The 27,803-nt window shown below is 44.2% G+C and overlaps 1 protein-coding gene across 3 annotated transcripts in view; it reads left to right on the top strand.

The window, feature by feature from the left end:
- Positions 1-27,803, top strand: part of PHF20L1 (PHD finger protein 20 like 1) — a 306,054-nt gene that overhangs the window by 86,211 nt on the left and 192,040 nt on the right. For all 3 annotated transcript variants that reach the window (XM_033931888.1, XM_033931889.1, XM_033931890.1), the window contains one exon: positions 22,249-22,453. In XM_033931888.1, coding sequence (XP_033787779.1) covers positions 22,249-22,453 — 205 coding nt within the window. The remainder of the gene's footprint in view (positions 1-22,248; positions 22,454-27,803) is intronic.

Genomic DNA, 27,803 nt, shown 5'->3' with positions numbered 1-27,803 from the left:
CTTAATTGGATCCAACTGCACACAGAAGTTACTACTTTCTCTCTCTGCATTCATGAGCCAATGCTCAAAAGCTGCCTCCAGCACTAGAGGTGATTAGCACCAGATTAGTGCTGTCATCAGGGTAAGTATGATGTTCAGAAGGCATCAACATTGGAAACAATGTGTGTGCCAAAGGTTATTGTAAATTAGATTTAAATCTAGGCAATCTAAGCACAGTTTCCAGATGCTAGGGACCACCTTGGGGATTAGTGCCCAAGAAAAGGATCTGGGTGTCATCGTAGACAATACGATGAAATCTTCTGCCCAATGTGTGGTGGCAGCCAAAAAAGCAAATAGGATGCTAGGAATTATTAAAAAAGGGATGGTTAACAAGACTAAGAATGTTATAATGCCCCTGTATCGCTCCATGGTGTGACCTAATCGTTATCTCAAGAAAGATATAGTGGTGCTAGAAAAGGTTCAAAGAAGAGCGACCAAGATGGTAAAGGGGATAGAGCTCCTCTCATATGAGGAAAGCCTAAAAAGGTTAGGGCTCTTCAGCTTGGAAAAGAGACAGCTGAGGGAAGATAGGCTTGAAGTCTACAAAATCCTAAGTGGAATAGAACGGATACAAGTGGATCGATTTTTCACGTCGTCAAAAATTACAAAGACTAGGGGACATTCAATGATGTTACAGGGAAATACTTTTAAAACCAATTGAAGGAAATTTTTTTTTTCACTTGGAGAATAGTTAAGCTCTGGAATGCATTGCCAGAGGATGTAGTAAGAGCAGATAGCGCAGCTGGTTTTAAGAAAAGTTTGGACAAGTTCCTGGAGGAAAAGTTCATAGTCTGTTATTGAGAAATTCACGGGAGGAAGCTACTGCTTGCCCTATATCGGTAGCATGGAATATTGCTACAACTTGGGTTTTGGCCAGATACTAGTGACCTGGATTGGCCACCGTGAGAATGGGCTACTGTGCTTGATGGACCATTGATCTGACCCAATAAGGCTATTCTTATGTTCTTAATCTTATTTTAAAAGCCATTAAGTATTATCTTCCAATGTCCAAGGAACTAGCACACAACAAACCACTGCCTTGCCAGCTCGGAGCTGGCATTGGGTCTTTTGAAGAAAGGATTTCTAGTTGGAGTCTAGTGTGAATCTTCCTTTCTGATGGAGACACACAGCTACAGCACAAGAAGACAGCTCTAGATCTTTCCCACTACTTCGTGCCCACAAGAGCAACATAACAATATGTGATACAGTTACTGATCCCTGACTGCTGGCTTCACTGCCATTGCTTGTTATTCTTCCATATTCCACCGGGCCAAATTACACTTCCCCCTCCGTATTCGTGGTGGTTAGGGGCAGAGCTAGCCTGCGAATATTTGAGCCAGTTCTGCCCCTAACCTCCGCTTCCCCCAGCTATTTTAAGCCCTAAAAGGCCCCCCCCCCTTAAGCCTTACCTGATGGTCTAGCGAGTTTTCAGGCAGGAGCGATCGTCCCACGCTCCTGCCCTGTGCAGATCGCTCACAGGAAATGGCTGCCTTGAGCTCCTGTAGTTTCTCGAGCCATGTCCTGTGAGCGATCTGCACGGGGCAGGAGATTGGGAAGATCGCTCCTGCCCCGAAAACCTGCTAAACCACCAGGTAAGGCTTAAGGGGGAGTTTACAGGGCATAAAAGAGCCTGAAAAAAGAATTTTAGGTTTAAAATCATGAATAAGTGAATCCATAGGTACGGAAACCACGAATACGGAGGGGGAAGTGTATAACTCTGGAGAAGGCAGCTGGTCGAGCTGGCATAGTTCACTTTTAAATGAAGTAGATCAATCCAGAAACAAAGCAGGACACCTTTTCAGCACAGACTCCCTACTCTCCAGTTTGACTGGGCATGCACACTTTCCTCCCTATTAACTTCCCAATGCTTAATGCTAACAGCACGCATATAATTTGCATGCTATTAGTGTTGGGCATTGGGAAGTTTATTTATGTATTTACCTTATTTATAGACCACAAATCTACAGTATTTCCTGGTGCTGTTCCCTACAGCGCTGGAGTTCTGAGAATCTTTGTCAATTTCTGCCTTCTGATTGGCTGGAGCTTCCCCCTCTGACGTCTTCTATGTTAGTTTCACTTTTATTACTTAGGGATAATCTGTCCATCTTCCCACAGCACCCGCTATAGTTATGCCTGAGCATCTTCTCCACATCCTGATGATGATTCAGTTTGGTGCCTATTCTGTCCAATAAAACCCCAAATTAAGAATTCCTTAAGCAGGGATTAAAAGTAGTTTCTTGTTGAGATGCATGTCCCTGCGAGTTTTGTCACTGTTCCTGTTCCTGCCCCATTCCTGTAAGCTCTGCCTTAATTGCACAAGCTTCGAACACTTATGATTTTAAAGTTTTTGAGGCCTGTGCAGATGAGGACAGAGTTTGCAGAAATGGGACAGGGTCAGATAAAGAACTTGCTGCAACGGGATGGGAGAATGAGTTCCCGTGGGGGATGGGGAAAAATTTGTCCTCGTGTCATTCTCTAATGCATATGTTTTTTTCTGCATGGTTCAGTTGAGTACTTTTTTGAGTATATGGATTATTTCATAAGAACTACTACAGTATAATCTCGTTATAACGGAACCTCGCCTACAGTGGATGAGGTCCGCTGGTCCCGGCTGTGCACCATTATAAACATAGAGAAAATCATCGCAGATAGCGGACTCGCATATAACGGACTTTCGGGTATAACATACAACCAATTTGGTCCCCAGAGCCGCTTTTAGCTGTAGTTTTCTTCGGCTATAACGGACACGCAAGCTCTGCCTACAAGGTGCGTGGCATGCCAGTGATATATCAAAATGCAGCCCAGAAGAAAATGACAGAGTATTTTTCTTTCCAGTACAGTATGACATAATGCTTTAGAACATCTTTTAGTGTTCTGGTTTTGCAATCATTTCGTGCCATACCAATGTTTTGCTGAATTTTGTTCTTGACATTGCTGATATGCTTCTGCAATGACTGTTGTTCATTGATTGAACATTGTTTCACGTTGACCTAAATAAAGTTTTTAAAAAATACAACTCTGAATATAACGGATTCTGGATATAACGGACTGTTTTTCCAGGTCCCTTGAAGTCCGTTATAACGAGATTATACTATACTGCTTATCATTTCTATAAAGCTGCTAGACATAAGCAGTGCTGTACATTAAACATTTGAGGCAGTCCCTGCTCAGTAGAGTTTACAATCTAATAAGATCTAAGCTAATCTAATAATTGATAATAATCAATCTAATAAGGCATTTATTGTTTAAAAGCAACTGACCTGCCATTGTACCTTAAAATAGGCATCCTAGAAACAGCCTCAGTAGTGCAGATAGCCTCATGCACAGATTTATACTTCTGAAGAAGATGCATATGTGTACTCCTACTTTATAAAATAAACATGTACATCATGACCCCATTCACAGGAAACCCTCCCTATGATTTGCATATGTAAGTATGTGCCCACTTATGAATAATCGGCTGCCCAATTTTATAGAAGCTCTTTTCCATGTGTAGCACATGCTTTAAATAATGCTCTTATACATTGTCTGTTCTTGGCTGCAGTACAGTGGTATAGTGAGCATGTCACAAGAGTAGACAACGGGCAGGAAAACTAAAAAGAACTGTTATATTTTTATTTATATGTTGACCTTTGTTGCCAGTAGAGATTTATACTGTAAACAGAAACATAGAAGTATGGTTAGAAATGTTCAGTACAGGCAAAAAAAAAATCTTTTTGGACTTTTAATTTCTGCATTTTTGAGAGATTTTTTTCTCAGATCATTTCATACACTTGGATTAATAATAATAGAAAAAAAAAATTCACACACACTAGAATATTTTAATGTGCCTTTCCTTAGCAACAGCAGCAGATGAATCCAGAGACCAATGGCATAGCACACATCTACCAGCAGGTGGAGATGGAGAAACTGATTAACAGGTGGTCCTATTGGCTGGCACGCCTCCTGCATCTTCAGTATGCTCTGTCTCCCAGCAGGTGATGGCTGCTATTCATCTAGCTCCTGGATTCTGGCTGTGATTGGGCAATTATTTTCTCCTGTTGAGGTTTCTCTTCAGTGAGACAGGGGCGTCCGACTGAGCAGTGCCGGCTTTAGGGGTTACACCCGGGCCCCCCCAGGTCCCTGCTTCCTTCCAATGATAGAGGGTCTGACTGGGTCTCAATTTTTCTTCTTTCCCTTCACTGTAAAAAAAACAAAAAGAGAGACCACAGTGACTATTAAACATTTCTGCTCCCATAGTGCTGAGCAACCGGCATCTGCTGGCACTATCAACAAAGTTATGTGTATATGTTTTATTTGAACTTCTTTTCTGGTTTCTGGTTGTAGTGGAGCTGCAGGAACGTTCGGTCTGAGTCTACAGAAGGAATTTTTTTTAATCAAACACTATCTTTTGTAGAGTTGTGGAAATGGTTTAGCGACTGACAAGTAAATTTACATTTGCATGAAGTTTATTCAGTAAAGGGCTTCGGGTGTATGGATAGAGCTCAATTGACAGAACTGGTACCTTTCCGTGTGTTGTAGACGCATGCTTGTTTTCGTACTCTGGCAGCAGCGCCACAGCGGTAGTGGGATTTCTCCCCGAGGCGGACTCTGCTTGGTAGTTCCCGCGGCCGGGTGGAGGTGAATATTTAGACAGCTCCGGGTGTGTTCTTCACAGAGCCGGTTCCTGATTGAGCGCAAGTGGCATGCACTTAATTTTCCTAAGTTGAGGAGAACAAAGCAGCATTCATTTATTTCTCTCCAATGTTCATTTTAAGCATTTAATACCACGATAGTGGGAAAAATATTTTAATGGTTGGCTCCGGGTAGGTTTTTAAGAACATAAGAATTGCCGCTGCTGGGTCAGACCAGTGGTCCATCGTGCCCAGCAGTCCGCTCACGCGGCGGCCCTGAGCCTAGCTTTACCTGCATACGTTTTGATTCAGTAGGAACTTGTCTAACTTTATCTTGAATCTCTGGAGAATGTTTTCCCCTAGAACAGCCTCCGGAAGAACTTTCCAGTTTTCCACCACTCTCTGGGTGAAGAAGAACTTTCTTACGTTTGTACTGAATCTATCCCCTTTTAACTTTTAGAGAGTTCCCTCTTGTTCTCTGAACCTTGGAAAGGGTGAACAACCTGTCTCTATCTACTAAGTCTATTCCCTTCATTATCTTGAATGCTTCGATCATGTCCCCTCTCAGTCTCCTCTTTTCAAGGATGAAGAGGCCCAGTTTCTCTAATCTCTCACTGTACGGCAACTCCTCCAGCCCCTCAACCATTTTAGTCGCTTTTCTCTGGACCCTTTCGAGTAGTACCGTGTCCTTCTTCATATACGGCGACCAGTGCTGGATGCAGTATTCCAGGTGGGGGCATACTATGGTCTGGTACAGCGACATGATAACCTTCTCCGATCTATTTGTGATCCCCTTCTTAATCATTCCCAGCATTCTGTTCAGTTTTTTTGCAGCTGCCGCAAATGGCGCGGATGGCTTCATCGACTTGTCGACTAGTACTCCCAGGTCTCTTTCCTGGGGGGTCTCTCCGAGTACCGCACCAGACATCCTGTATTTGTGTATAAGATTTTTGTTACCGACATGCATCACCTTACACTTATCCACGTTAAACCTCATTTGCCATGTCGCAGCCCATTTCTCGAGCGTGTTTATGTCACGTTGCAGGTCTTCACCACATTGAATAACTTTGTATCATCCGCAAATTTAATCACTTCGCTCGTCGTACCAATTTCCAAGTCGTTTACCAAGTCTGAAGTGGTCTTCACTTCCTCTGGTAACTTTTTATGCTTTCTCATGAGGGGGGAGACACTATGATGTCAGGTCAGGGGACTTTGGGCATTTTCCAGGATGATTGCAACTTTGAATCCTCCTCCCATTTCAGATTCTTTTTTGGAATCGCTATGTATTGAGCTTCCAAAAGTTACGTTTATGTGAGACCCCTTTTAAGTGTTACTGGTACTCGGGGTAGTAGTTTTAGTTTTTCCAGAACTAAGGGAAGCTATTCCATTTACTTCATAGTGCCTAAGATGGGGGAATTGGCCAGACGGGGGCTGGATCTCATTCTGGTACATTAGTTTCTCAGAGTTAGATATTTCTGGAGAAAAACTGTGAGAATATTTACAATTTCCCTATGGACACTGAATTAGCACTATCTTTGCTTGGCTCTCATCGAGCAGCGCTATCAGATTTGGCAGATGCCATTTGGCCTAGTCACGGCTCCACAAACATTTTAGAAAATGAGGGCAGTAGTGGCATTGTGGCACAAAAAGGAGATTTCTTTTATTTGAACTTCTTTTCTTCAATTCTTTGGATGTGAATGTTGAAATTTCCAAAGAGCTCTTTTCTCCTTACTAATTATTGGAATATCAGGGGATGTTGTTCATGTAGGAGAGGAATGTGTTTCTTCCCAGACAGGTTACAGTCTCAGGTTTGTCTTCTTCGGTCACCAAGAACAAGAGTATGGGATTCTGTATAGGTTCTAGGATCTGTGGTGGTGACTCCACTGGGAACTTCAGCTCGCTTTCACGTGAGAATGCTATAGCAGTCGCTTTTGTTCCAGTGGTTCCCAGTATCTCAAAGCTCCAATTGTAGTATCTAGTAGGCTCCTCAAGCATCGCTCAATATAATTTGGTGGCTCAGCGAGATTAATCTTTTCAAAGGCATGCCTCAGTCTTTGCTGGACTGGCTCATAGTCACCAAACATCCCAGGCTGTCGGGTTAGGGGGGGTTCAATGCTTTCAATCCTCAGTTCAAGGAGTCTGGTATTAAGAGGAGACTCGGTACTCTTTCATTCTTCTGGACTGAAGCATGGTCAGGCTACCGTTTCAGGAGTTTCAGATCATTCTTCTGGAATGACGATAAAGGTCTTTTAGGACAGTGTTATGACGATGGTATTTCTCTACAGCCAGGAAAATACGTGATGTACTCAGTTGGCGACTAAAGTAATGGTTCTACTTCAATGGATGCAATCTCATCTTCCTCTTCTGTCAGTGCATCATTTTACAGGACAGGAAAAGGGTTTAGATAGACTTTCTCACCACAAAATCTGTATGTTAAAATGTACAGCGCTGCGTACGCCTTTCAGCGCTTTAGAAATAATAAATAGTAGTAGTAGTAAAATCTTCTACATCCTGGAAATTGGGAACTATTCGCTCAGGCGTTCCAGCTCTTTGTATAAAAATGAGATCTCCTAGAACTAGACTTCATGGCTTCGTCTCGAAATTCAAAACTTTCTATTTTCTTCAGCAGACTTAGGGAGTGGCAGCAGAGTTCTCCCCAGAAATTTTTTCCAGCCAGGTGGCATGAAAAAGTAGCCGGGTGGGGCAGGACAGAGAAATTTGATGGTGGGGAAAATTAAGGGCTCCTTTTACTAGGCTGCAATAGCGTTTTTAGCGCGTGCAGAATTGCCGCGCTACACGGCTAGAACTAACGCCAGCTCAATGCTGGCATTAGCGTCTAGCACGTGCGGCAATTCTGCGCGAGCTAAGCGCGTGGTAAAACTGCTATTGCACCTTAGTAAAAGGAGCCCTAAATGTGTACTATTTGTATTAGTTAATTATTATTAGTTATTTTCCAATGCACAATATGACTGCCTTTCTTAAGGTTTGACACTTGTTCCATAATTTTTTATTAAATTTAAGAAGTATCCAATTCTAGAAGTGAATAATTAGATATTTGCCCTCTTTCAAATGGTATAGAGCAGCGTCTTTCAAACTTTTTAAACTCTGGCACACTAAACGGAGCAAATGTTTTTTGTGGCACACTAAATGCAGCAAATATTTTTCATGGCTGGAAAAAATTTCTGGGGAGAACACTGGGCAGTTAGAGGGGGTAGCAGCGTTGCTTCTTTCTCGCCTCTGGTTCCTCTTTTTTAAGTGTTTTCCCCTGGCTGATGATTGGATGGATTTGCCATCTCAAGCTCGCTTTCAGGGCACAGTAATCGGAGAATCTCCGAATTGGCTGCGCCGTCTTTGCTATGCAGATCTGATGAGTCTTTCGACGGTCGAACTGTGGAGATTCCCGGTATCTCCGGATTTACTCACCTAGGGTCCGATCAACATGGATATTTGTCCTACTTTGGTATTACAACCTAGCTTTTGAAAAGTCATGACTGACGTGTAAGGGTTATGCGAAGCAGGTTATTTCTTCTCTTCTCCAGGCGATAAAGATGTCTTCACCTGTGGCTTATACTACCGTTTGGAGGCTTTTCCTTTCTTGGGTACTTCTCAATATTGGCATCCTTCCAGACTTCTGTGTTTTATATTCTTTCTTTTTTGGCACAAGCACCAAGGGCTTAGCGTTCAATTCTCTTCAGCTTCAAGTAGCAATCTTAGCTTGTTACAAGTGCTAGGTATCTCGCTCTTCGCTTAATTCTCAGCTTCATGCAGTTCCTAAAAGGAGTACAGCATATTCGTACACCTCTTAAGAAGCCCTGTCCGGAGTACAGTCTTAAGTCTTAAGTCTTCGCAGTTTACAGAAGGCTCTGTTTCAACCTTGTCTTTTGAGACTCTAAAAGGCTGTGACGTTAAACACGGTATTTCATGTGGCCATGGCTTCAGCTTGGCGGTTTTCTGAGTTGCAGGCCTTGTACAGCGGGGATACTTATTTCTGATTTACAAATTCTGGGGTGTCAGTTCGGACAGTACCACAATTTCTTTCTAAGGTGGTGTCATCCTTTCTTTTATGCCGCTCTCACTTTTCCTTCCTTCCTTCCTGGGAGGAGGAATGGGGAGGCGAGCTTTTCTTCACTGTGTTTCTTACAAGTGCGTAGCATTCTTCGCATCTGTAGGTTTCTAAAGACTTTTAGTCATTTAGATCACCTCTTTCACCTCTTTGCATTCTTCAAGTGACGCGACAAACATATGGCAGCGTCCAAAGCCTCCATCATTCGAAGGGTCCAGGAGAACATTCTTTACGCTTACTTCATGGTAGGGAAGCGGTTGGCGAAAGAACTTCATGACCATTCTACCAGAGTGATGGCTATTTCTTGGACTCAGTCCACAGATTTTTTTCCTTGGAGGAGTTTTGTCATGTGGTTACTTGGTCTTCCAAGAATACTTTATCTCAGCATTACCAGTTCGATGTGGGGGCACATGTGGAGGCTGCATTTATTGCTTTGGATGTTGCAGAGGCGGCATTTGCTTCCCACCCAAATTGAGGATTGCTTTGCTACATCCCATTGGTCTCTGGATTTATCTGCTGCTGTTGCTAAGGAAGGAAAAATTATGTTCTTACCTGTTAATTTTCTTTCCTTTAGACACAGCAGATGAATACAGAGCCCCACCCTTTTCGGATACTGAATGTCATTTTTTTTCTTTTGTAACTTTCGAAGTCTGTTATTATTGATAATTGTATTCTCCCTCTTGAAATTTGTTATGGGAAAGAAGTTTTTTACATGCTAAGCATATTTATGGTTATGGATGTTTGGGCAAGAAGCAATACTGAAGATGTAGGAGGCGTGCCAGCCAATATGACCACCTGTGAATTAGTTTCTCTATCTCCACCTGCTGGTAAATGTGTGGCATCCCATTGGTCTCTGGATTCATCTGCTGCGTCTAAAGGAAAGAAAATTAACAGGTAAGAACATAATTTTTCCATATTGTAAATATGTTCATTCAGGTTGGTCTCCAGAAAGCGGAAGTAAGGAGGAGGTAGGGATCTACAGGCCAATTAGTTTTGCCTCAGTGGTGAGTAAATTAATGGAAACGGTTCTAAAATTCAGATAGAGATGTTTGTGAAATCAAATGGATTGCAGAATCCAAGGCAGCATGATTTTACTAGAGGAAGGTCTTGTCAAACTAATCTGATTAACTTCTTTGCTTGGGTGACTCAACAGTTGGATTTTGGGAGAGTGCTAGATGTGATGTATTTAGATTTCAGTAAAGCCTTTGACATGGTTCCACATAGGTAATTGATAAGCAAACTGAGAGTTTGCAGTCTTGACCAAAAAGTCACTAACTGGGTTAGAAATTGGTTAAGTAGAAGAAGATAAAGGATGGTAGTAAATGGAGTTGACTTGGAGGAAAAGGATGTTACCAGTGGTGTACCTCAGGGATTCGTCCTTGGCCTGGCTCTTTTAAACATCTTTGAGTAATATTGCAGAAGGGCTGTCTGGTAAGGTTTGCCACTTTGCAGATGATACAAAACTCTGTAATAAGGTAGATACCCCAGATGGTTTGCATAGCATGAGGACGGATCTAGCTAAACTAGAAGAATGTTCCAGAAATTGACAACAAGATTTAATGCTAAAAATGCAGGGTCATGCACTTGGACTAAAGAAACCCAAGGAAGCAATGCCAATTAGGAGGGGAAGAAGTACTGTGCTCGAAAGAAGAGCAAGACTTAGGGGCAATTGTTTCTGACAATCTTAAGATGGTCAAACATGTAGAAAGAGCAATGGACAAAGCCAAGAAAGATGCTTGGGTGCATGGGAAGAGGAATGGCCAGCAGGAAAAAGTCTCTGGTGAGACCCCATTTAAAGTACTGTGCGTAGTTCTGGATGGAGTCTATCCACAGGGTAGTTGTTAAAATGGTCAGTGGTCTCCATCATAAAGCACGTAGAGACAGACTCCTAGACCTCAATATGTATACTTTGGAAGAAAGACAAGAGAGAAGGAGATATGATTGAGATATTTAAATATCTCCACAACGTAAATGCACAGGAAGCAGGTCTCGTTCAACTGTGAAAGGAAACTCTGGAATGAGAGAGCATGAAATGAATTTGAAAGGGGATAGACTCAAAAGTAATCTGAAAAAATACTTCATGGAAAGGGAGTTGGATGCTTCGAATGACCTGCCGGTGGATGTGGAGATGAGGTCTTTCAATAAAGCATGGGACAGGCATGTTGCATCTCGTAGGGGGAAGACAAGATAGCGAATGATATGGATGGGCAGGCTGGATAGACCATATGGACTTTGTCTGTCGTTATTTTCATTGTTACATTTAAGGTGTATTAATGAATGCACATCTGTGTACCAGTTCATAGCCTGGTCACTTATAAGATAAGATGTATGATCTGAGCTATGAGCAGAGAGGATTGTCTCTTCTTGGAGATTGGTAGCCTATACAGTGGTACATTGGTTTACGAGCATAATTCGTTCCAGAAGCATGCTCGTAAACCAAAATACTCGTATATCAAAGCGAGTTTCCCTATAGGAACTAAGGGAAATTCGCTTGATACGTTCCCACCCACCACCACCCCCTGAGGCCAGCGGCGCTGCTCTACCCCCCCGAGAACCGGCATTGCTCCCCCCGAAGGCCCCCCCCGCGTGATCCGCCACCCTCCCCCCATGATCCGGCATCCCCCCGCTCGTGTCGCACCCCCCCGCCGCATTCTGAAATCCCCCAGACCCACCCAAACACACTGCTTACCCCCATCTGGCCACCAGCACCGGCACCAACACACAGGACATGCCGGTGCCCGAAGATCTGCGTCCTCTTCTTTGCTGAGCCTTGAGCATCTGCACATGCTCAAGGCCTGTGAGTTCACACTGTCTCCGAGATTCTCGGAGACAGCACGAATTCGCAGGCCTTGAGCATACGCAGATGCTCAAGGCCCAGCAAAGAAGAGGATGCAGATCTTTGGGCACCGGCATGTCCTGTGCGTTGGTGCCGGTGGCCAGATGGGGGTAAGCAGCGTGTTCGGGTGGGTCTGGGGGATTTCAGATTGCGGCGGGGGAGGGGGCGGTTGCGACGCAAGCGGGGGGATGCCGGATCACGGGGGGGGAGGGTGCCAGATCGTGGGGGGCGCCGCTCGCAAATCAAGGCAAGCTCGGTTTCTGAGGCGCCGATTTTGCAAATGTTTTGCTTGTCTTGCAAAACACTTGCAAACTGGTGTACTCGTAAACCGAAGTACCACTGTATAATGCTCTGCACCAGACTGTAGGAAAATTTCCACCCCTCCCAGCGTCTTCCCTCCAGTCCCTACTAGGCACACCAAACTGATCTTTAGCCAAACAGAGAAATCTCCAACTAAAAAATAAAAATAGAGTGGAAATACTATTTTCAGCATCTACAGAAGTATGCAGTGTGACTCATCCAAACTATCCATAATCAGTTGTCCTAGTTACAGATCTGCCTCCAAATTTTCATTCACTTTCCTTGTGGAATATAGAAAATTCCAGTGGAAGAAAATACCTGTAACATAATTTTCTGAACACTTCTATAGTAAGAATTAATACACTTCTGGGGAGTTCAGAGCATGCAAATTATATCTCCTCTGTACATTTTCAATATTGTCTGTTTTGGAATTTTAAAGAACATATTTTTTTCAACCATTTTCTTGTAAGCTTTATGAGCATCTGTTCACTATTAACCAATGTACTCCAGTTTTCTACCATGAAAAGGGAATGGAATGGGTTGGAATTTGATATACTGCCTTTCTGTGGTTACATTCAAAGTAGTTTACATATTATATACGGGTACTTATTTTGTGTCTGGGACAATGAAGTCTTAAGAGGCTATCCCAGAGTCACAAGAATCTGCTGTGGGAACCAAACTCACTCCTGATTCTCAGACGACTGTACTAACCATTAGGCTACTTCTTTTTTCCTAGAAAATTATTTTCTCTGAGGACAAGCAGACATAATATTCTCACATGTGGGTAACATCCACGGAACCTGGTATGACCATTGTCAAGTGCTCTATCACTTTAAATCTTCAGGCCCTTTTTCGCCCCTGGGAGTATGAACATTTTTTTGGTACATTTTTCATGTAAGCTCCCCAAAGGCCATTGAGCCTTTTGAGTTCTCCATGACAAAGAGGGTGTCGAGCAGCTTCAAGAAATGTACTCAATGTAACCAGGAACAAAGGAAAAACTGCAGGAGTGATGTACAAGATGCCAAGTCTTTAATCAACAAACATAGATATGAACATAAAACAGTTTGTATCCAGAATATGGTCCAGAATGTTGGTGAACTGGGACCTGACACCGCCCGTGTTTTGAAGAAACGCTTCTAACCTCAGGGGTCCTAAAAAGTATCACATACTAGGACTGCTGGACTACTGCAACATCCTCTTCCTTCCATGCCCAGCTTCTATGACCAAACAACTACAAACAATCCAAAATACAGCTTTAAGACTCATCTACTCATTGAGAAAACACGACCATATCACAGAAGCCTACATCAACTCACATTGGCTACCAATCCAAGAAAGAATACAATTTAAATTCTACTGCATGTTATTTAAAACCCTAAACAGAGACAGCCCGTCCTACCTGAACAACCGCCTCATCCCAGCATCCACAACCAGACACAGAAAAACGCATTCCCCATTCATATCCCCCCCCCCCCGATCAAAGAAGTAAAACGATCAAAACTACACGACGGCCTCCTGGCCACTCAAGCATCAAGACTGGACAACCAGATCTCCAACCTTCTGATGACCACCCCAGACTACAAGACATTCAGAAAAGAAATAAAAACTATACTTTTCAAGAAATTCCTGAAACAGCCCTAACTTCACGTACTCTTAACAACGCTAAAATTGACAAAGGATCTACTCTTTACTCCCATTGTAACCCTCGTTTATAAATCTTTTGTAAGCTGCCTTGAACCGCAAGGTAATGGCGGAATAGAAATCCCTAATGTAATGTAATGTAATACTGGGGTACCATATGGATAACAACTGGAAAAAGCGGTTGTGTAAACAACTAGGCAAACTGGGTAGGCTCCTTCGCAGTGTGAGAATATTATATCTGCTTGTCCTCAGTTTAAGCAAAGATACTTATCTGTAGCACAAAGACAGCAGGCATAAATTCTTACAGCCCGCCCACCTCCCCTAGTTGGCTTCTTTGCTTTTTTACAGAACTGTTGGTCCCAAGTGCTGATGTCAGGCGGGAAGTCCCCTGCACATGCACGGTATGGGTACTGCCTGAAGATTTAAAGTGACAGTGTACCCGGTAGTGTCTGTACCAGGCCCTGTGGATGATGTCACACACATGTGAGAACATATGCCTGCTGTCCTTGGTAAACACCTGCTACAGGTAAGTATCTTCGCTTTATATAGAGCGTTTCTTCTAAGGCATTTTAGGATAGAGGGCAATGTTAGTAAAATAAGTCAAATGTTTCTCAAGAATCTCAGTGGCAACCTAGTTAGATTCCTTAGGTCTCGCCACTGCATGGGCTTATCTCAAATCCCTTTAAACATACCCCTTATCCATCAGCATCAGTATTTCCATAACACTCTTGCTTACAGACTTTTTTTTTGGGGGGGGGGGGTTCCTTAATTTCTGGGTCCAAACAGCCACTGACAAAATTATAGAACATTCTGACTGTTTAGCCATTATCTTGAATTGCTCTTTCAGAAGGCTCTTCCCTGAGATGTAGAAAGTTATCTTACACTGGAGAGGACAGCAGAGATGGGCTGAAGGCACTTTAGCAAGCAGTTTCCTGTGGCTGCACTGAGTTCTGTTAGAACATAAGCATTGCCATACTGGGACAGACCAAAGAACATAAGATTTGCTGCTGCTGGGTCAGACCAGTGGTCCATCATGCCCAGCAGTCAGCTCACACGGCGGCCCTTAAGTCAAAGACCAGTGCCCTATTTGAGTCTAGCCTTACTTGCGTATGTTCTGTTCCAGTAGGAACTTATCCAACTTTGTCTTGAATCTCTGAAGGGTGCTTTCCCCTATAACAGCCTCCGTAAGAGCATTCCAGATCTCCATCCAGTATCTTGTTTCTAAAAGTGGCCAATCCAGGTCACAAGTACCTGACAAGATCCCTAAAGAGTAAAACAGATTTTATGCTGCTTATCCTAGAAATAATTGCAGTGGATTTTCCCAAATCCATCTTAATAATGGCTTATGGAGTTGTTGGTGTGGTTTTTTTTTTTAAACGTGTTCAAACCTTTCTAAGTTAACTGCTTTTTCGACATTTACTACTTAGTACTTGCCTGCTTCCTAGTCCTTGTATTTTTGGAACGAGTAAGCAAGCAATTCACTTCTACCTGTTCCATTCCACTCGGTATCTTTTGGACCTCTATCATATCTCCCTTGAGCTTTTTCTTCTTCAAGGTGAAGAGCTCGAGCTTCTTTAGCCTTTCCTCTTAGGTAGTCCTAGCCCCTTTATCATTTTCATTGCCCTTCTCTGTACCTTTTCTAATTCTGCTATATCTTTTTTGAGATGTGGTGACCAGAATTGCACACAGTCGAGGTGTGGTCGCATCATGGAGCAATACAAAGACATCATAGCCTCATTTTTGTTTTCCATTCCTTTCCTAATATTCTTTCTCCTGAGGACAAGCATGCTTTCAATTCTCACAGCTGGGTGACGTCATCTGATGTAGCCTAGCATAGAGCTAACTAGCTATTATGTGGAAACTTCTAATAGTGCCATACTGTGCACCCAGGGGTGCTTTCCTACCAGACATATGAGTAGAGGTTCCTCAATCTTTGTTTTTCTGTGGAGCTGAGAGAACATGTTCAGATGCTCTCTCTCTCTTCAGTTTTTTCCAAGTGCTTCTTTGCGCCTTCCTTGAGGCTTTTTACATTAATTTTTTTCTTCCTTTTTTTTAGCTGTCTCTCTTTCCCGTGTATTTTTTTAGTGTTTGCGGCCCTTTTAAGTTTTCTTTACTTTTCATGGTGTTAGACCTAAGTTTGGGCTGAGGCTGAAACCTCAATTTGAGCGTGCCCCATTTTGCATCACAATTCAAAAATTTAATTTGGTCGCAGTAACTTTTTTCAATGTCTAAGAAGCTCTCCAGTAGCTTCAAGAGGTGCATGTAATTTAATTGGGTGATCTTAGAGATGAACTCGCACTCTTGGTGCATGGCATGCCTTGGACCTGCTCACAATTGTACTGATTGTTCTCTCTGTTTGTAAATGCAGTTAAGGAGACAAAGAGCTTGGCATATTCCAACAGGAGAAGCTTCTTTGGCTCCTTGAAGGCCGGTCCACTGACTTCGGCATCAGAAGCATCAACATTGGTGGCTGCCCAGGTACCAGGAAACCTTGGGAGTTCACTGGCATTGAGAGGGTCTCCACGTCACTCGACATCAGGTAGTCAGCCCTGAGACAGGTGTTCATTGGACTCAACACTGAGGATGTGTATGGGTTTGACGTCATCCTTGACACCGAAGGACTGTGATGCTGAGCATTGGGGGAAGCCCAAGAAACACAAGCATTAGTCCTCCTTGAGGCACGGTGCAGAGAACACTAGGCCATCAGAGTCTCTGATGCCCAAGAAGCATCGGCACCGATAGGATCACTCCCCCTCTATATTGGATGTGCTGATGCACAAATCGCCAGGTAGCAGGGCTAAGAACATAAGAACTGCCATCTCCGGATCAGACCTTCGGTCCATCAAGTCCGGCGATCCGCACACGCGGAGGCCCTGCCAGGTGTACACCTGGCGTAATTTATAGTCCACCATCTTTATATGCCTCTCTTAAGGAGATATGCATCTAGTTTGCTCTTGAAGCCTAGGACGGTCGATTCCGCAATAATCTCCTCTGGGAGGGCATTCCAGGTGTCAACCACTCTCTGAGTGAAGCAGAACTTCCTGACATGAGTCCTGAACCTGTCCCCCCTTAGCTTCATTTCATGTCCTCTAGTCCGTGTCAAATTGGACAATGTAAATAATCTTCTCTGCTCTATTTTGTCGATTCCTTTCAGTATTTTGAAGGTCTCGATCATATCCCCACGCAGTCTCCTTTTCTCAAGTGAGAACAATCCTAGTGTTATAAGTCTATCCTCGTATTCCAGTTTCTCCATACCCTTCACCAGTTTTGTTGCTCATCTCTGCACCCTCTCCAGCAGTTTTATATCCTTCTTTAGGTAGGGAGACCAATGTTGGACGCAGTATTCCAAGTGCGGTCTGACCATTGCCCTATAAAGCGGCATTATAACTTTCTCCGATCTACTCGAGATTCCGTTCTTTATCATGCCCAACATTCTATTTGCCTTCTTTGCCGCTGCCGCGCATTGTGCCGACGGCTTCAGGGTCCTATCTATCAGTATACCCAGGTCCTTTTCTTGTTCACTCTTCCCCAGAGTTGCACCTGACATTGTATACTCGTATTCCTTATTCTTATTGCCTAAATGCATTACCTTGCATTTCTCCACATTGAACTTCATCTGCCATTTCATCTGCTACAGCAAGCTATGTGTGAGAACTGCAGTCACACAGGGTGCAAGGGAGGCAGAGGCTCCAAAATTGTTTCTCGCCCATTGCCTTCTCTGCTTGGCTGTGACACGGCAGGTTAGGAGCTCTAGGGAGCTTATCACACAGGGTGCGTTGCTGGCTTGGTGCAGTCCTGCTGGGCAACCAGGCCTTCTCTTCCAATTCAGCACCAAGGCCTTCTCAGGCTGTCCCTCCACTGGCCCCCATCCTTTGCTGATGTCTATCTTTGATGAGTGGTACCAAGCAATCCTAAGACAGGAGCTAGCACAGATCCTACAGCTATAACCTGCTCAGGCATTGAGGGTGATTGAGCCAGTTGAGGCTCAGCCCTGATGCCAGTACCCCGAGGTGTGCTGGCTTCAGCATCAACGCATGCAGCACTGCCTTTGATGTCGGGGGATGAAGCTTCCCTGGAGTCCAATGGTAGGACTGTACTTCAATGCCCTTTAGGACATGGGTACCATCCCACTGGCCAAGGTGAGCTGAAGCCCTCTCTATGCATTTAGACTTGGAAGAAGAGTCTGACTGGGACCACTCGTGGGACTCATATGGGAACCCACATTACTTCTCAAAAAGGAGTCATATGATATCCCTTCTGTCTCATCACCACCTCAAGAGAGAAAGGAGTCATATGATATCCCTTCTGTCTCATCACCACCTCAAGAGAGAAAGAAGTCTCCATCAGAATCTTTGTTTCACCAGTTTTGTCAGGGAGATAGATTTGGCCATCCAATTTAAGTTGGAAACAGAGGAGGAGCCTGGAGCTGAGATGTTGGAAGTCACAGAGTGCATTTTCTCCTAAGGAAGGGGTCACAGTGCAGGTGCACACTATCCTTAAGGATGCACTGACAAGGAACTGGGAAGCTCCCGTCTTAGTGCAAGTTGTACCAGGCTCAACTTCTTCAACATTCTTTGGAGGTGGAATCTGCTCTCAAATGGGCAAGAATTGCTAGGCCTCATGCCTCGGCTTCCCTATGTAGAGAGGCCAGGACTTTGGATTCTGTTGGGAGGAAGACTTCTCAGACTGCCAGTCCTAATTTCCCACGTTCACTCCTGCCAGCTCCACATGAACATATACTTGAAGTCTCTCATATGCAATGCTTTATCTCTTGCAGATTCTGTTCCACCAGAGCAGGCTGAAGAACTTAACCAACTGGCCTAGAAGCAGCTGCAGTGGCTAGGGAGCATTGGGGAGGAGGTGGCTGATCTCATTAAGAAGCATACAGACACCATCCAGTTTATGACTTGGCAGCCTGCAGCTGCATCTTCCTCTACTAAGAGGTTTTCTAGTAGGCAAAAAAATTGTCCTTACTATTCTCAAAGGCATAGGTACCTGCTGCCTTCTCACTCTACCCAGCAGTTTCAGCCCTAGCGTTCCCGATCCTGTCAGCTCCGTTAACAGAAGGCCCAGCCAGTTCCCCAGTCGAAGCAGAAGACAAGCTTTTGACTGGCTCCAGCAGAGCATGGCCACAGTTGTAGTCACTGTCCTGGACAACCTACCCAGTAGGTGGAAGGCTAAATTTTTCCATGAAACATTGAACCCTTATAACCTCTGACCGATAGGTTCTTTAAATAGTCTGTCTCGGTTATGCACTGAATTTGCGTCTACATCCACCAAATTGCCCACCGAGAGCATCATTCTGCAGCTTTCTGCACAGACAGGTACTGATTTAGGAAATCTACACCCTTTTAAAGGTCAATGTGATTGAACCCTTGCTACCAGGGGAAAAAGGGAAAAGATTATATTTCAGGTATTTTCTTGTGCCCAAGAAAATGTTACAGAGAGTACACTACAAAATTCTCGATACTCGAGAGGGTCCAGAGAAGAGCAACAAAAATGATAAAGGGCATGGAAAACCTCTCGTATGCTGAGAGGCTGGAGAAGCTGGGACTCTTTTCCCTGGAAAAGCGGAGACTTAGAGGGGATATGATAGAAACTTATAAGATCATGAAGGGTATAGTGAAGGTAGAGAGAGACAGATTCTTCAGACTGGCGGGGGCAACAAAAACTAGAGGGCACTCAAAAAAATTGAAGGGAGATAGGTTCAGAACAAATGCTAGGAAGTTCTTCTTCACCCAGAGGGTGGTGGACACCTGGAATGCGCTTCCAGAGGGGGTGGTTGAGCAGAGTACGGTTTTGGGTTTCAAAAAGGGATTGGACGAGTTCCTGAAGGGAAAGGGAATCCAGGGGTACAATTAGAGGGTTACTATACAAGACAAAATGCTCTTGAGTAATAGATCACTACAGGTCATTGACCTGGGGGGCCGCCGCGGGAGCGGACTGCTGGGCATGATGGACCTATGGTCTGACTCGGCAGAGGCAATGCTTATGTGCTTATAGGTGTTGTATCGCCTATAATATTGCAAGGGTGGTTTGAAATTTATCAACCTAGAAGGAGTTTAAGATCAGCAAATACGATGAAATTGAGTTTGGGGAGTAAGAGGATAATTACCCATTCCAAGATTGGTGGCACTATGCTGTCTGTGAGGGGAGTGAAGCTTTGGAACACCTTGCCAGGATCCCTGCATTTATGTGCAGTCAGGCTGGGTTTAAAAAAACTATTAAAAACACACTTGTTTGTGAATGTTTTATGTGATGAGATATTTTAAATGCTCAATTATTTGGAAACTCGGTCATATGATGTGACATTTTGTAGTGTTGCAGGGTGATTCCTGAAGAGGAAAGAATTGTTTCGGAATAGAAATGTATGTAATGTTTACACTTTTATGTATGTTGTTATGTAAGCTGTGCAGGTTTTATGCGGTATAGAAACTTTTAAATAAATAAATTACTGTGTTAAAGTGATTAACAATTAATCGTTTTAACACTATTAACATTTTTAAATGTGATTAGCACACCCATCCTCCCATCTGTGATCTGCATCTTTCTCTCTTTTCTTTTATTCTACGGGCTCCTCTTCATAACTCGCCGCACAGGAGAGGGAGCTGCCAGTGTGTGCGGTGAGTTATGAAGAGTTGCCATAGCAAAAAGGAGAGAGAAGGATGCAGATCGTGAGGAGAGGAGGAGAGACATAGTTCCCATGGTAGGGCGGGGAGGAAATAGGATGAGATGCCTGAGGAGAGGAGATAGGGAATGGGACTTGTATACCGCTTTTTCTGTGTGGTTTACACAATCAAAGTGGTTTATATATTTTAGACAGGTACTGTCAAACCTCGGTTTACAAGTGCTGCGGTTTGCGAGTGTTTTGCAAAACATATGCAAAATCTGCGCCTCGGAAACCGAGCTTAGCTCGATTTGCCAGCCCCCTCCCCCCGCCGTGATCCGGCATCCCCTACTCACCCACCCACCCAAACACAATCGCTTACCCCACTCTGGCACTGGCATCATCACCAACGCACAGGACATGCCGGTGCCTGAAGATCCTCCCTGTTGCTTGTGCTTTGAGCATCTGCAGGGTAAGCGATTATGTTTGGGTGGGTGGGTGAGTGGGGGATGCTGGATTGAGGGGGAGGGGATATTTGATCATTGGGGGGGGTGGAGTAGCAGCGCCGGTGGCCTCGGGGTGGGGTGGGTGGGGGGGGGGGGAGGGGAGGTGGAACGAATCAAGTAAGTTTCCCTTCCTTCCTATGGGGAAACTCGTTTTGTTATACGAGCAATTTGGTTTCCGAGCATGCTTCTGGAACGAATTATGCTCGTAAACCAAGGTTCCACTGTACTTGTTTTGTACCTGGGGCAATGACTTACCTAGAGTGAGAATGAGCTGCAGTGGGAATCGAACTCACAACTTCAGAGTGCTGAGACAACTGCTCTAACCACTAGGCCACTCCTGAGAGGAGAGGATGGAAAGATATGGTACCCGTGAAGGGAAGGCAAGATGGTTATAAAAATAAAATCACTAGATTTTATTTTTAGTAGGGCTATACACGCTAAATCTATTTTAACTTTATCCCATGCCCTCTCACTCTGGAATTTCCTTTCAGTTGAAAGAGACTGGCCTCATTCCTATTTATTATAGCAAAACGTGAGAGAATAGAAAAGCACCTAGATTGGCATCTAACTTGTATGGAAAATATTGTAATATAACTTACACAGTATTTACCAGTACAGTGGTACCTTGGATTAGGAGCATGCTCGTAATCCAAAATGTGAGTTTATCAAAGCGAGTTTCCCCATAGAAAATAATGGAAACTCACTTTGATACGTTCCCCCCTGATAACCGGCATCACTCTCCCCCCCCGCTCGCAAAGGCCCCCTCGCTCCAACCAGCACCCCCCCGTGCGAACCGGCCTCCCCGCCCGAACAACTTAAACTTACACCCCCCCCCCCGTCTAGCGCAGGCACATATTGTGTGCCTAGAAGATCTTCCGGCTTCTGCCTGCCTTGAGCATGCATCTGCGCATGCTCAAGGACTTCTAATTCTCCCTCTCGCCGAGATTCTCGGTGAGAGGGAGAATTAGAAGTCCTTGAGCATGCGCAGATGCATGCTCAAGGCACGCAGGCAGAAGCGGAAGCCGGAAGATCTTCTAGGCACACGATCTGTGCCTGCGCTAGACAGGGGGGGGGGAGTAAGTTTAAGTTGTTCGGGCGGGGGGGGGGCCGGTTCACGCGGGGGGAGGGGGGATTGCCGGTTGGAGCGAGGGGGCCTTTGCGAGTGGGGGGGAGCGATGCCGGTTATGGGGGGGTGCTCGCAAATCGAGTCAACACTCGGTTTGCGAGTCAAAAGTTTGCTGAATGTTTTGCTCGTCTTGCAAAACACTCGCAAACCGGGTTACTCGCAAACCGAGGTTTGACTGTACTTTAGATCCAGTACAAAAAATGTAAAGCCTAATATCAATCGGAGTTGGAGGTTTGGTGTGTTGACTCCACAGCCCTGCTGTAAAGTACACGCCATTGAAGATGTGTGTATATGTTCCTAAATTAATAAAATACCTGCATTTATTTGTGTACAAGCCACCTATATCTATGTGACTTTCTGATAGAATAAACTTTGTAATGACTGCTAAATATAGCAGTAGTGATTATTTAGAAGGGGTGATTACCATCATAATCTATGTAAAAACTAATATTGTATTTATATATAGTTTGTTTTTCTTTAGCTACCTGAATATTATATGTGAATATATTTTTTGAAGGACTGGATAGCGCTGGTCAAAGCAGCAGCTGCAGCAGCAGCCAAGAATAAAACAGGGAATAAACCTCGAACCAGTGCAAACAGCAATAAAGACAGAGAGGAGCGAAAATGGTTCAAAATATCTTCAAAAAAAGAAGAAACGTCAACATGTAAAGCCAGTGATGAAATTAAGGAAGAGAGAGGACCTACAACTAGTGGGAGACTGGGTATTTAATCATTTCCTTTGCTATAAATGTTGTATACAGCAGTTATCAAAGAAAATGTTATATGTTCTTCTCTAAGAACATATGCACACACAGCGGAACCAAAGGCCGACTAATCACATACTTAATGATGATTAATAATCACGTCTATGTTTATATATAACAAAAGGAGGAAAAAAGACCTCAGTGAGTTGGGCAGGCTGCGCCAATGAAAATCATTCTACAGTGCTGCAAATCCCAATACAATCATAGGTCAAAAAACCTCCTATTTTTGATGATGTAATAATACAGTGATATAGTAATTCAATAATGTCTGCCTCTTATTTCATTTAAAAAAATACAGCACTTATCTTTAGGAATCCCTACGGAGCACTTCCATTTTACCTGCGGCTTTCTCAGGGGAAGTAAAGGTTGTATATTAACAGTTAATCAGTGCAGGCATAATTCTGTGGGAAATAAAATATTATTACGCAGTCTTTCTTCTGTCGGTCAAAAAACTTCATTATACTTTAAGGCTTCTCTGGCCACTAAATACAATTTTGTTTCAGCAGCCCAAAAAAGCATGGTTGCTCTGCCCAGCTGTAATCAAACCTTCCTAAGCTGTGCATTAAGAATGTTGCTAAGATTTAAACACACCTACATACAAATAGACCAGTGCAAAACTGAAATGTCATTCTGAGGTCATGGTCTACTCGTAGCATCTTACAAAAATGCTGACCATTGAATATTAATGTTAAAACCTTTCAGCTATAAAGAATTCAGCCGATCTATCCTTCTTTGCTCACATTGAATTAACTTCTTGTTAAGATCACCCTCTTGTCAGGTATCTGGAATATAATCAATTGGAAAACATCTTAAATCTGAAAAGGTATGTTCAAAAGTGGAGTGATCAGCAATTAATGGAGCTCCAAACTTTAGATGGGTAATGCAGGACTTATGTTCAGTCATCCGTGTATGTAAATTTTGAGTAGTTTTCCCCCCTACATATAGTTGATTACATGGACAGAGAATAATGTATACTATGAATTCTGTTTTACAGTTTGTATGATAACATAGTATATAACTTTTTCCATCTGCAGGATTAATAAAGACACTTTGGCTAGATTCACTAAGCAAACCAATCGTGTACCGATTGGAGGAGCCTGGGCCGCCTCAGCCAATCAGGGACTTCCTTAGGAAGGATTCTAAGGAAGTCCCTGATTGGCCATTGTTTTTGTATGCCCAATCTAAAACAGTTGGGATATGCACGACTAGTGAGGTGTTTAACTTCTGTTTTGAAAGTTATTTTTGATGAACAAATCCTTTTGTATCTTAGTCATTGAGAGTATTGAAGACTGTTCTTTAATGAAACAGGATGACAACTTCCATATTCAAGTATAGTATTTCTGTCTGTAGGCTTTTAAAAAATTTAGTGTCAAATTTGTCTTGATGAAAATAAACATCTACATCCAGGAAACTGTTAGACTCCATGGAAAAATTACAGGTCACTTGAATGTGTTCATCACATGAGTTTAACAATCTATTAAAAGTCTATAACTCAGACTCACTTTCTGTCCCTATCAAAAATGTCATCAATATATCTGAAAAATAAATGTAAACAAGAAAGGATGTCAAATAAATCAGTATCAAAGAAAACACACCCTCAATGTGCTCAAGATTTCGTATCAGATCTTCTCTAAAAGGGAGAAAAGACCTCAGTGTCCAATAGGGGCTCTCAAAATAACTACCCACGTAGACAAGCTGGTTTCAAATAGAACTTGAAGCCAGCAGACACATCCTTGGTCAAAAAATTCCCAAAAAGAATGAAGACGCAATTTCAGAATCACTTTCCAAAAAAAACAGTCTGTTTCAATAATAATATCAGTCTTATCAATCTTTACAATGAAATCAGTTATGATTTTGTGGAGGCGGGCTAGCGGTTGTATTGAAGTAGCCCCTATGCTCTAAGCTGATCCCCTATGGAGCTGTTTTTTTCCTGCTTTCAAGCCCCAGATTTTCGTGTAAATCTACTGAAAAGACAACGTTTTTCAGATAAGTGATTTCATTGTAAAGATTGATAAGACTGATATTATTATTGAAAGACTGTTTTTTTTGGAAAGTGATTCTGAAATTGCGTCTTCATTCTTTTTGGGAGTTTTTTGACCAAGGATGTGTCTGCTGGCTTCAAGTTCTATTTGAAACCAGCTTGTCTATGTGGGTAGTTATTTTGAGAGCCCCTATTGGACACTGAGGTCTTTTCTCCCTTTTAGAGAAGATCTGATACGAAATCTTGAGCACATTGAGGGTGTGCTTTCTTTGATACTGATCAATATATCTGAGCCACAAGGTTACATACTGAAAATAAGGGGACTTATAAACTCACTGTTCCTCAAACTTAGTCATGAACACATTAGCTACCGATGGTGCAAAAGTAACATCCATAGCTACCCCAGAGATTTGCAAATATAGGTCATTTTGAAAAAAGAAAAAAATTCTTCATTAAAGCCACCCTTGCCAGATCTAATAAAAATTCTGAGGGGACTTTATGTGGTCTAAGTTTTGATTCTAGAAAATCCAAAACTATTTCTAAAGCCCCTTGTTGGGGTATAGATGTGTATAGGAATTTAATATCAAAAGTGACCATTATTATGTCACATGATTCAAACCCTTAACTAAATTTAATAGTTGCAAAAATAGTATCCTTGACATATGAACAGCATAGGGATTCTTAAAGATATGTGCTGTACTTTTTGAAATGAAATACAGTAAGTGCAGACATCATTGAATTACTATATCACAATTATTACATCATTGAAAATAGGAGGGTTTTTTTTGCCTATGATTATATTGAGATTGGGACTTGTAGCACTATAGAATGATTTTCATTGGCACAGTCTGCCCCACTCACTGACGTTCCATTTTTCCTCCTTTTGTTATATATAAAGATAGAAGTGCTTATTAATCATCATTAGATATTTGATTAATCAGCCTTTGGTTCTACTATGTGTGCATATATTGGACAATATATTGAAGAGTGGACCTTATTTTTCCCATTGGTAGATGTATAGTTGCTTCTCTAAGAATAAGCAGGACATCATCTTCCCACAAAATTGTGTCTTTATCTGGTGGAACCTGGCATTGAAACTTCACATCAACTTTCCAGAAGTTTTTAGAAGACTACACTGTGCATGCATGCATGCTTTCCCACCCACTGCACGGATCAGAGAGTTTTCTCTCATTTAGGAGCAATGCAAGATATCTTTTTTGCATCTGTCTCATAGCCTGCATCGGAGTCCTTTTTGTGCAACCCATTTCAGCTTGTTTCTTTGTAAGTACTGCACAGAACCAACTTTATTACCCTTTTTAGTTCTTCTAATATTACCAGCCAGCGGTGGGTTTGCCCACAGAAAAAAGCATTTAATAACAAAGTGGAGAAAAAGCCTCAAACACTTTATTAGAGACTAGTGTTAAAGCCTGCTACATTAACGGGTGCTAGAAAGCAGCCGCCTTTCCCTCTCCCCCTTCAGTTCCTCCCTGACTGTCTCTCTGTGGCCCCCTTCTGTCTCCCCTCCCCCAAGCAAAGCTGTCTGCCTCCCAACACACCCCTCCCCCCAAAGCAGCCTCCTTTCCCTTTCGGCCTCCAGTTCCTCCCTGACTGTGTTTCCGTGGCCCCCCCTTCTGTCTTCCCCCAACACCCCTCCCCCAAAGCATCCCCCTTTCCCTCGCCCCCTCCAGTTCCTCCCTGACTGTGTCTCCATGGCCCCCCCTTCTGTCTTCCCTCCCCCAAGCAAAGCTGTCTGTCTCCCAGCACACCCCTCCCCCAAAGCAGCCCCCTTTCCCTCTCCCCCTCCAGTTCCTCCCTGACTGTGTCTCCATGGCCCCCCCTTCTGTCTTCCCTCCCCCAAGCAAAGCTGTCTGTCTCCCAGCACACCCCTCCCCTAAAGCAGCCTCCTTTCCCTCTCCCCCTCCAGTTCCTCCCTGACTGTCTCTCCGTGGCCCCCTTCTGTCTTCCCCCCAAGCAAAGCTGTCTGCCTCCCAGCACATCCCTCCCCCAAAGCAGCCCCCTTTCCCTCTCCCTCTCCAGTTCGTCCCTGACTGTGTCTCCATGGCCCCCCTTCTGTCTTCCCCCCCAAGCAAAGCTGTCTGCCTCCCAGCACACCGCTCCCCCAAAGCAGCCCGCTTTCCCTCTCCCTCTCCAGTTCATCTCCGTGGCCCCCCTTCTTTCTTCCTCCCCCCCAAGCAAAGGTGTCTGCCTCGCAGCACACCCCTCCCCCAAAGCTGCCCCCATATTGGGTCCTGTTCTCACCATTTAAAGAAAATCAGTGGCTATATTTCAACCCTCTGCTCCCTTAGTCCCTTGCCGCCCCCTTCCTGCGGTCCCGACAAACGTCCTTACTCCAGCAGGGGCCGCAGCACTCTAAACACGCTGCTTCGCGGCCTTCTACTGGCCTGATTTGCGAAGCAGCGTGTTTAGAGTGCTGCGGCCCCTGCTGGAGTAAGGGTGTTTGTCGGGACCGCGGGGCGGGAAGAGAAGAGGAGCAGCGGCAAGGGACTAAGGGAACCGAAGGGAGGGTCGGATGGGAGGCTGAACGGGGGTTCGGGTGTGCCGGAGAGAGGAGCGAAGAAGACGCCGATGACTAGCCAGATTCGTGCGCATGCGCACTCCTACCTGAGGTGCCCTACATCTCACAGAAAACGGACGCACGCAGTGGAAGTGCGCATGCGCGGCTTACCGTTTTATTATATTAGACTAGTCTTTAAGCCCATTACATTAACGGGCGCTAGAGCAGATGTCTGTCTGTCTGTCTGGGGATTTTTCTTTGTCTCTCTCTCCTTGGACGCTGTCTATCTTTCATTCATTCTGTCTGTGTCTCTCCCTGGCCCCCCTGCCTACCTGTATTTCTCTGTTGCGCCATGCCTGCCTGTCTCTCCGTGGCCCCCTTCTGTGTCCCCCCTCCCAGAGCAAAGCATGATTGTTTTCTGCCCCCCAGCACACCCCTTTCCCTCTCCCCCTGTTGAGCCATACCTGCGTGCTCTGTGGCCCTCTTCTGTTCCCCCCCCGATGATTGATGTCTGCCCCCAGCACACCCCTCCCCCCACAGCAGCCCCCTTTCCCTCTCCCCCTGTCCCCTGTTGTGCAATGGCTGCCTGCCCTGTGCCTGTTGTGCCATGCCTGCGTGCTCCATGGCCCCCTTCTGTTCCCCCCTGATGATTGCTGTCTGCCCCCTCCCCCAAAGCAGCCCCCTCTCCCTCTCCCCCCTGGTCCCCTGTTGTGCAATGCCTGCCTGTCCCGTGCCTGTTTTGCCATGCCTGCGTGCTCCATGGCCCCCCTCTGTTTCCCCCTGATGATTGCTGTCTGCCTTCCTTAAAATGT

This window comes from Geotrypetes seraphini, chromosome 2 (assembly GCF_902459505.1).
Source record: "Geotrypetes seraphini chromosome 2, aGeoSer1.1, whole genome shotgun sequence".
NCBI lineage: Eukaryota > Metazoa > Chordata > Amphibia > Gymnophiona > Dermophiidae > Geotrypetes > Geotrypetes seraphini.
This window is presented reverse-complemented; position numbering and strand designations above follow the sequence as displayed.